The sequence below is a fragment of the Lipotes vexillifer genome, unplaced genomic scaffold, assembly GCF_000442215.2.
Source record: "Lipotes vexillifer unplaced genomic scaffold, Lipotes_vexillifer_v1.1 scaffold422, whole genome shotgun sequence".
Lineage (NCBI taxonomy): Eukaryota > Metazoa > Chordata > Mammalia > Artiodactyla > Lipotidae > Lipotes > Lipotes vexillifer.
The window spans coordinates 2,511,789-2,521,557 of NW_006779087.1; the positions used below are offsets into that span (position 1 = coordinate 2,511,789).

The following is a 9,769-nucleotide window of genomic DNA, read 5'->3' on the forward strand; positions in this document are numbered from 1 at the left end:
TATTTTTTATTTTATTTTATTTTGCAGTACGTGGGCCTCTCACTGCCGTGGCCTCTCCCGTTGCGGAGCACAGGCTCCGGACACGCAGGCTCAGCAGCCATGGCTCACGAGCCCAGCCGCTCCGCGGTATGTGGGATCCTCCCAGACCAGGGCTCGAACCCGTGTCCCCTGCATTAGCAGGCAGACTCTCAACCACTGCGCCACTTGGGAAGCCCCTGTCTTGTCTTTTTACTTGTTTGCTGTCTCCCCACTAGACTGTAAGGCTCAAGAGATCAAGACCCTGTTTGTTTTATTGCTGTTTCCCTAACACTCAATGCTGAATACACAGATTCTCAGTAAATATGTTCTGAATTAATAAATGATCAAATCCAAGCTTCATGACTGCTTAACCTTGAGAAAGCTGCTAAACTTCTCAGCCTCAGTTTTCTTAACAGTGAAATGGAGAAATAATGGAGAGTTAGGAATATTAAATGACACAGTGCATTTAAACCCTGGGCCTGGTGCATGGAAGTGTTCTTTAAAATTTTCAGCAGTGTCCTACTTTCTACCACATGAGAGAAAAGAAAGTCTGAACTAATTAGCTGGCTCTCTATAATTTGGTCATAGTTTTTCTTTACCACAATTTTTACTTCCTACTGCTCTTCTCTATAACTTTCTGCTTTGGTCCAAGTCGTGGCTAGCCTGAATGGGTCATGTGCATTCCTATTGTTAAATCTTTGCCCAAGAATTGAGATGCTTGCTCTCCTTACCTTGGCTTGATTGTTTTCAGATTTAGCCCAAACCCATGTCCTCTGTGTCATGTTCCTAAAGTGTCCCAAGTCATAAAGATCATTTTCTTTTCTGAATTTTTATAAACTTTGTTGTTTATATTACTCATATGGCTCTTGTTTTATGTTCTATCATCTTGTCATCATATTAACATATATACTATTTCCCTGATTAGACTGTAAGCCCTTCGGAGATATGTATTTTATTTTATTTTTAATTAATTAATTAATTTTTATTTATTTATTTTTGGCTGTGTTGGGTCTTCGCTGATGCGCGCGGGCTTTCTCTAGCTGCGACGAGCAGGGGCCACTCTTTGCTGCAGCGCGCAGGCCTCTCATTGTGGTGGCCTCTCTTGCTTCGGAGCACGGGCTCTAGGTGTGTGGGCTTCAATACTTGTGGCACTTGGGCTCAGTAGTTGTGGCTCGTGGGCTCCAGAGCACAGGCTCAGTAGTTGTGGCTCACGGGCCTAGTTGCTCTGCGGCATGTGGGATCCTCCTGGATCAGGGTTCGGACCCGTGTCCCCTGCATTGGCAGGCAGACTATCAACCACTGTGCCACCAGGGAACTCCTTGTATTTTATTTTAGATTTCTCTGCATCTTCAGTGCCATTTGGGCTTGTCCTTAGTAGGTGTTCAATATGTTTTTGGTTAGACTGAATTAAAAGCACATATATTCACTTATGTATTTATAAATTATGTATATATATTTATACAACTTGTATAACTTACATATTTATAGCTGTGTTCTATGTGCCCAGCATTCTTTTGAGGCTCTGTGAAGTATACAGAAGGGCATAAGAAAAATAATTTTGCAAAAACTTACAATATTATAGTAAGCTAACTTATTTCAAAAACTTACAATATTATAGTAAGTTTCAAAAACTTACAATATTGTAGTAAGCTAAAGTCAACATTTAATGAAAGTACTTAACCACAGCATGGTAACTGCTATAAGAAAGTTATGAGGTGCTATGAAGATTCAGAGGAGGGAGTGATAACATCTCCTAGGGGTGTTGGGGAGAGTTGAGGTTTCTTGGAAGAGGTAGCCTTTGAGACTAACTTTGAAGAATGATTAAGATTTCGATGGGCAAAAATGGGGGTGAATTCCAGATTCAAGGGACAGGATTAGTAAAGTGATGAATTAGGGAAGAGACTATGGCAATGAACACTAAGAAACAGGACCAAGGTCTTAAACCAGAGACCAGAAACATGGTTCTGCCTCAGGGACACTGAAGCACAACCTTGTTTCAGATTTTAGGGCCAACACAAGGAGTGGTAATGCAGGGGTTGAAACTTTAACATGGACCAACCATACTATTTTCCCCAAGTGTAGCTTCTTTGGAGGCTGAGGATGATTTGCAACTGTTCTTTTTCCTTTAATAATGTGGACTCACCTACAGTCTGATAGTGGACATAAAGCAAAAACCCCTTTCCTCCTCTTGGGGACAGAGGATTGGCTGGATTATGGCCAGCCTCTCTTTTCTTTTAAACCCAAATCAAACTGAATGTGTTACTCATGGGTTTCTAACCTTGCCTTAGATCAGTAGTTCTTCTGTTGTTAAATAATTTGCTTTAGATCATTTCTCAGAAAAGCTGGAAGCATTTCTGTGGAATTATTTCAACAATCATCCTTAGCTCAACTCTGTGCTGGTACTGCCAACCTGAGACCCAGGGAGCAGACCTAAACTGCAGTGAGTCCATGGAGGGGATCGGATCACTGCCTGCCTGCTTCTCATTAATACTCTCTAAACTGGCCACTAGCTCGAGGATTAACAAGTAATTTTAGAAGGCCCTTCCCCCTCACCTTCAGTTCCTTCCTTCTGCAACCCCAAGGGATGGTTCCCCAGAATTTAAAAATCAACACCCAAGGAACAAAATCACGATAGACAAAACCGATACTTTCTCAGTTTTCAAGGGTCAGGTGCATCCACAAATAGAACCACGAAATTTTCAATCTCTAGCAAGCAGTCGGAAGGACCTTCAAACCCAGAGGGCCCTGAAGGGAGGGAGGCGGTTTCCATGGCAACCGGGCCCCGGAGCGGTTGGCTCTCCCGGCTCCCTCCTCCTCCTCCTGGTAGTCCAGGGTACCGCCGGACAGCGGCCTCCGGTGCTCCGCGCCCTGATTGGCCGCACAGGCCGCGCGTTGATTGGCTGCGGCGAGGCCTCGCGGGCCGGCGGCTATGGAGGAGGCGGCGGCGGTTGATGGTTGACTGTTGGCTCCAGGGTAGGGGTCGCCGCTCGGGCGATCTCCTCAAACCCGACCAGAGTGCTTGGACTGCTGACGTTCAGCCTGGAGCCCGCGGGCGAGACCTAGTTGGGCTCCGCCATGCGGGCCGGGAGTAACGAGCCGGACGGCGTCCTCAGCTATCAGGTAGGGCCCCGCCTCCCGCCCCTCCCCGGGGCTCAGCCTCCTCATCCTCTGCCCACCCTCCTTTCTCTGCCCCCGAGTCGGGGCTCCGCAGGCCACTCCCTGAGGGCGAGGGGAGGCCAGCTCGGGACACCAGGGGGCGCTCCGGGCGGTCGGGGATCGGGCCCGGGCTGCGAATGGGTGACCTTGGGCCAAAAGGGGGAGCCGCATCCTTTGCGTGGCCGGCTGAGGAGCCCTGACGGCCCGCGGCCGGTGACCTCTGTTCTCCTCGGATCCTCCTTGCTGGGAAGGAGGCTGGCTTCTGGCCTTGCCGTGTCCTGCTGGAACGTGGGAGAAAGGGTAGCCAGGGACCTTGTTCTGGTGAGGCATGTCTCCTCTTTGTGTTTTTCTTTCAGGGGGTTTCTGGTTCCTCACTGGCTCAGAGGAAGAGCTGGAAAAGACTTGAGGCTGAGACCAAACCCTAAACCTTGTCAGTGTGGTCAGCTTTATGACTCCCTCCATCCCGTTGCACAGCCAGCTGTCAAGTTCTGGATAGGGAAGTGGAAATGGGCTGGGGAAGTATTAAGGGGTCAGGAACAGGTGTTTATTTAAAGGGATGAGGAAACTAGGTTTCAGTAGCTGATAACCCAACTGTTGGGGTGGCTAATGTAAGGTAAAGCATTGGACTAGGGGTCAGAGACTGTAGGTTCAAATCCTACATCTGCCTCTCACAGGCTTTGTGACCTTGAGTAAGTCACTTGCCTCTTTGAACCACAGTTTCCCCATCTAGCAAAATGGGAATGATAATATCGGCTTTGCTTACCTCACAGGGTGATTTTGAGGATGAAATGAGGTGCTGTTTGTGAAAGAGCTCTGTAAAATGATGTTTATTGTGTGGCAACCAGTATAGGAGTGGGAGCTCATTGAATTCTCACTCCCCACTTTCCTGTGCCCATCACATGACGATGTGGTTACTGCTCTGGTAAGAGGTGTCGAAGGGAGGTCAAGTCTGAAGTGGAGGGCTGTGAAGAGAATGATGGACCTTCTCAGAAGGATGACAGGTCTTGAAACAAGGGCCATGTTGACGTCAGGATGGTTTCTGTAAAGAGGCAGAGAAAACTTGAGTTTGTAGCAAAATGGGTATCACTGACTCTCTCCTCTTCTTCCTGGTAATAGTTTACTACTAGATGATCCCATTGAGTGTGTCTGTGTGTGTGTGTGTATGTGTGTGTGTGAATAACCATTTTAATCAGTCACACAAATAAATGTATTATTTATAAACTGTGATGCGTGCTTAGAAAGGAAGATATGCAGTGCTGTGAGTGTATATCACAATGGTTCCAGCTTTGGTCTCAGATCACAGATTTTGCTAAGGAAGAAAATTTGGGCAAAGATCTAAAGAATAAGTGTCAACTGAGGGAAGAGGGAGATCCAAGGGCTTTGGAGACAAAGAACAGCAGAGGAGGCACATCTGGTTAGAAGACCTGAAAGAAGGCCATTGTGGATGGAGCCATAGGGAGCAATGAGGGGAATGGTGTGAGATGTACTCTGGGGTCATAACATACAGAGAGAGAGAGAAAGAGAGAGGAGCCAGAGAGAGAATGAGAGCTAATGAGATCATGATTACATTCTCCTCCTGAAAGATTTCTCTGGCTGCAGCGGGGAGAACAGGCTGGAACGAATGTGAGGAGACAGTGTCCTTAACATGCAGAATGTGTTCCAGTTGTATTGTCAAGATCATAATAACCCCCAGGCTTCTGTTAGTGCTCTGTGAAAACGGTAATTCCTGAGTGCTTCTGGGATAGGACAGAAAATAATTATCTCTTTTATATCTAGTTCATGAAACTTTTGTGGGCAGTGGGGTGACGAGAGAGCAAAGAATAGAGTGGAAACAGCAGGACCTCGTAAAGGCTGAGTCAGGTGATGGGCAAATGGGTACTTGAGATATAGGGTGGAAAAGAAACAAGGGTAGAAGGAGGAAAGGAAATGGGGGTGACTTGGGGGAGACACAGTCAATCGATTGAAAATTACCAACTAAGCCTCCTATGTGCCAACTGAGCTGTGTGGAAGGGAGTGGGCGTTTCAAAGTGAGCAGACTGTGTAAGTTGGTGTAAACTGAGATTCCAGGCATCACATCTAAATGACCTAAGTCTAGGCTGTTTTCTCTGGTTTGGACTACTGTGCTGGCTCCTGACAGTTTCCTTCTGCTCTTCCTTCTACAGTCCACTTGCCCCATGGCAGCCAGGGAGAGTTTTTTTTTTTTTTTTTTTTTTGGCTGTGTTGGGTCTTCGTTGCTGCGTGCAGGCTTTCTCTACTTGCAGCGAGCGGGGGCTACTCGTTGTTGCAGTGCGTGGGCTTCTCACTGCGGTGGCTTCTCTTGTTGCGGGGCATGGGCTCTAGGTGCACGGGCTTCCATAGTTGCAGCACGTGGGCTCAGTAGTTGTGGCATGCAAGCCCTAGAGCATGCAGGCTTCAGTAGTTGTGGCTCACGGGCTCTAGAGCGCAGGCTCGTTAGTTGTGGCACAAGGGCTTAGTTGCTTCACGGCATGTGGGATCTTCACAGACCAGGGGTTGAACCCGTGTCCCCTACATTGGCAGGCGGATTCTTAACCATTGCGCCACCAGGGAAGTCCCAGAGAGAGGTTTTTTTTCTTTTTTTAATTAATTAATTAATTTTTGGTTGCGTTGAGTCGTCATTGCTGCCTGCAGGCTTTCTCTAGTTGCGGTGAGCAGGGACTGCTCTTCCTTGCAGTGCGCGGGCTTCTCATTGGGGTGGCTTCTCTTGTTGTGGAGCACGGGCTCTAGGTGCGTGGGCTCAGTAGTTGTGGTTCGCGGGCTCTCGAGCGCAGGCTCAGTGGTTGTGGCACATGGGCTTAGTTGCTCTACGGCATGTGGGATCTTCCCGGACCAGGGGTCGGACCCATGTCCCCTGCACTGGCAGGTAGATTCTTAACCACTGCGCCACCAGGCAGGTCCCCCAGAGAGAACTTTTAAAAACACAAATCAGATGTCATATCCTATCTGGAAACCCTTCAGTGGCTTCCCAGTGCACTTTAGAATAAAATCCAAACTCTCTTTTGTGGCCTACCAAGCTTCATTGTGACCAGGGCCTTGCCCACCCTCCCTGACGATCTCTCCTCCACTCTCTCACCACGCAACCCTGCACTGGCTATCTTTCCGTTCCTTCAATATGACCAGCTCCTTCACGCCTCAACAGCGTTGTTCTTGTCATTCCTGTGGACATTCTTCCACCTGGGCCTTCTTGTGACTCAACTCAGATGCCCCCTCCTCAGGGTGGCTTTCCTTGGCCTCGACTCATTAACTCATGAGTTAATCTCATTCATATGATTCTGCTTTCTTTTCTTAATAGTATGTATAACTTATCTGGAGTGTTCTTGTTTTGATTTCTTGATTACTGTCTTTTCAAATAGAAGCTTCATGAGGGCAGGGACCGGGTTGAAAATCTTGTCATCTGCACAGTGCCTGGTATAAAATCTGTGCTCAGTTGCTGAGTGAATGAACGACTCTCTTGTGTCCAAAGTCAATGTACTTCTCTTTAAGGCGCTCCTGGTCTTGTCAGTATCAGCCCAGAGCCTCAGATGGCCATTGCTTTATTACACAGAAGCTCTCCTTTCTCTGCTGCTGTGCCTTTGCTCAGGTATTCTACCTGGAAAACTTTTCCCCTCTTCTCCAACTAGAATATTCCATTTGAATCTTTAACGTCTGGCTCCACGTCATCTTCAGAATTTATCACTCACTGTTTTTTGCTCACAACCACCACCACGTGCTATAACTTCTTCCATCCCTTACTTGTGGAATGTACATGCTCATCTCTGCTGCTAACCTGCCAGCTCCCTTTCATGTTGTTGGTTATGTAAGTTTACTTGTACCGAGAGCTTGCCATGTGCCAGGTACGCTGCCAAGTGCTTTCCATGCATTGTCTCCTTTAATTCTCTCAATAACCCTGAAACTTACATGCCCTTATTATGCTTATTTTTCAAATGAGGAAACCAAGATGTAGAGTGGTTAAGTAACTTCTAAGAAGTGGCAGAGCTGGCCGTCTCTAAAGAAGTGTCCTTAATCACTGTACATTACCGTGGCTTGTGTCTCTGACACCTGGACCGGTGACTGATTAAAAATGAGCACTTAAACGTGTTTGGGAAGATACGTGTGGCAAGGTGTACAAAGGAAGTATTAGAGTGGGAAGAGCTGGAATGAAGGAGGCCAGCTAGGCGGCTGTTGGTGGAGTTTAGGATGAGTTAACAAAGGCCTGCATTATTGAATTTTTTTTTGTTTTTTGCGCTACGCGGGCCTCTCACTGTTGTGGCCTCTCCCGTTGCGGAGCACAGGCTACGGACGCGCAGGCTCAGAGGCCATGGCTCACGGGCCCAGCCGCTCCGCGGCATGTGGGATCTTCCCAGACCGGGGCACGAACCCACGTCCCCTGCATCGGCAGGCGGACTCTCAACCACTGCGCCACCGGGGAAGCCCTGCATTATTGAATTTTGATGAGATCTCTGGAGGTGGTTATTGCAATTTTAGGAGTCGGTGAGCTCTTAAAAGGGATAGTAAGAGTGGAAGGAGATCAGAAAGCTTGAGGGAGAGCTCCTAGTTTGGACTGGAACTAGGGACAACTTGTAGCTTCAAAATTCTCCCGATCAGCACTTTCAGAACTGAGCAGAAAGAATTTTTGGAAGAGAAGCTTGGAGAGGTTGAAACCAGAAGCACTTGAGCCAAGTGGTGCTGGGAAGTGCAGGGAGGTTCAGAGAGGGTGCAAGTGGCGGAGAGGGGAGCAAGTGAATTTGGGCAATTACCAAGGCTTTTATGTGAATCAGGCCGGCTCAGAACGGGAAATTTTGAAGAAATCTTCAGAATAACAAGTCCTGGTGAATGGCTGATAACTGGGAAGCTTGGCGGATGGGAAGAGAGTCACACTTTATGTTTTAAAGTAGACCTGAAAAACTCTCGGAGGCTAGTGCTCAGCGGCCCTGGCACGTGTTTGTGCTCAATAAATATTTGCTGAGCGAATGAATGGCTCTGTAGAGAGCGGATAACTTTTCTGAGGGTCATAGTCAGTTCATGGGAAGCAGTCAGTATGTATTTGCTGAATGTTACTGAACAAAAGTATCAGCCATAGCAGCTTCTCCTGTTACTGCCTTGCAATGTACAATCCATCCACCTCCAGCCCCTCCCCACGCACTAGGTGTTCCTTTCCTGTGTGGGAATTGGGGAACATGTGAGCATTCTCTTTATCTGGCATCACCAGCTCTACTGGGGAGCTTCAGTAGGAGAGGTGTGGACTTTCCTGCCAAGCAGAGAGTTGAGGCAGGCTGGGGGGACAATTCAGTTTGCAAATTTACTGCCTTCTGAACTTGTAGATAATTGTCTTAGCTCATGGTTTGGCTTGGCAGGGTAGACAGGGCTCTCAGTTAAGCCTGCCACAGTGGTAATCAGGACACAGAAAAGCAATGAGTTCTAAATCTGCTGCTAGGTAACAGCAGCAAATCTGAGATAATGGAGAGGTTGGTTGTTTCCTGTAAGGTAGTAACAAGTTTACTCTGGTTTTGCTAGTTAGAAAGCCATTAATGTATGTATTAGTGTCTATTGCTGCCCTAACAAATGACCACAAATTTACTGGCTTAAAGCAACACAGATTGATTACCTTACAGTTCTGTAGTTCAGACGTTCAGCACAAGTCTCACTGTGCTAAAATCAGCGTGTCGGACGGGGCTGTTTCTTTTTTTTTTTCTTTCTTTTTTTTTTTTTTTTGTGTACCAAAAAATATGGAACTCTTCGAAGACGTTCAGCACAAGTCTCACTGTGCTAAAATCAGCGTGTCGGACGGGGCTGTTTCTTTTTTTTTTTCTTTCTTTTTTTTTTTTTTTTGCAGTACGCAAAAATATGGAACGCTTCACGAATTTGCGTGTCATCCTTGCGCAGGGGCCATGCTAATCTTCTCTGTATCGTTCCAATTTTAGTATATGTGCTGCCGAAGCGAGCACGGGGCTGTTTCTTTCTGGAGCTTCTAGGGGAGAATCTGTTTCCTTCTTCAGCTTCGTGAGGCTGCCTGCATTCCTTGGCTTACAGTTCCCTTCCTCCACAGTCAAAACCAGCAACACAGCATCTCTCAGATCCTGCTTTTGTCATCAAACCTCGTTCTCCAGCTGCACTCTTCTGCCTTCCTCTTCCACTTTTAGGGATCCTTGTGATTACATTGATCCCACTGGATAATCCAGATAATGTCCTTATTTTAAGGTCCACTGATTAGCAACCCTGTTTCCATCTGCAACCTTAATTCCCCATTGCCGTGTAAGGTAACGTATTCGTAGGTTCCAGGGATTACGATGTGCAAGTCCTTTGGGGGCCATTATTCTGCAAACCACGATGTGCTAGGTAGTAAGTTGTATGGAACAGGAGTGACTCCAAGTGGGGTTCAATAAAAAAGTCACTGAGGGGGGCTTCCCTGGTGGTACAGTGGTTGAGAGTCCGCCTGCCGATGAAGGGGACACGGGTTCGTGCCCCGGTCCGGGAAGATCCCACATGCCGCGGAGCGGCTGGGCCTGTGAGCCATGGCCGCTGAGCCTGCGCGTCTGGAGCCTGTGCTCCGCAATGGAACAGGCCACAGCAGTGAGAGGCCCGCGTACCGCAAAAAAAA

General features: G+C 47.6%; 2 protein-coding genes across 2 annotated transcripts in view; both read left to right on the plus strand.

Moving 5' to 3' along the window:
* Positions 1-2,970, plus strand: part of LOC103085409 (ankyrin repeat and FYVE domain-containing protein 1-like) — a 32,631-nt gene extending 29,661 nt beyond the window's left edge. Inside the window, 1 exon segment of the mRNA XM_082930943.1 lies at positions 2,846-2,970. Within this exon segment, the coding sequence (XP_082787069.1) occupies positions 2,846-2,970 (125 nt within the window).
* The window catches only part of SLC4A8 (solute carrier family 4 member 8), a 79,265-nt gene continuing 72,421 nt past the window's right edge, over positions 2,926-9,769 (plus strand). The window contains exon 1 of the mRNA XM_007452325.1: positions 2,926-3,138. Coding sequence (XP_007452387.1) covers positions 3,094-3,138 — 45 coding nt within the window. The 5' untranslated portion in view covers positions 2,926-3,093. The remainder of the gene's footprint in view (positions 3,139-9,769) is intronic.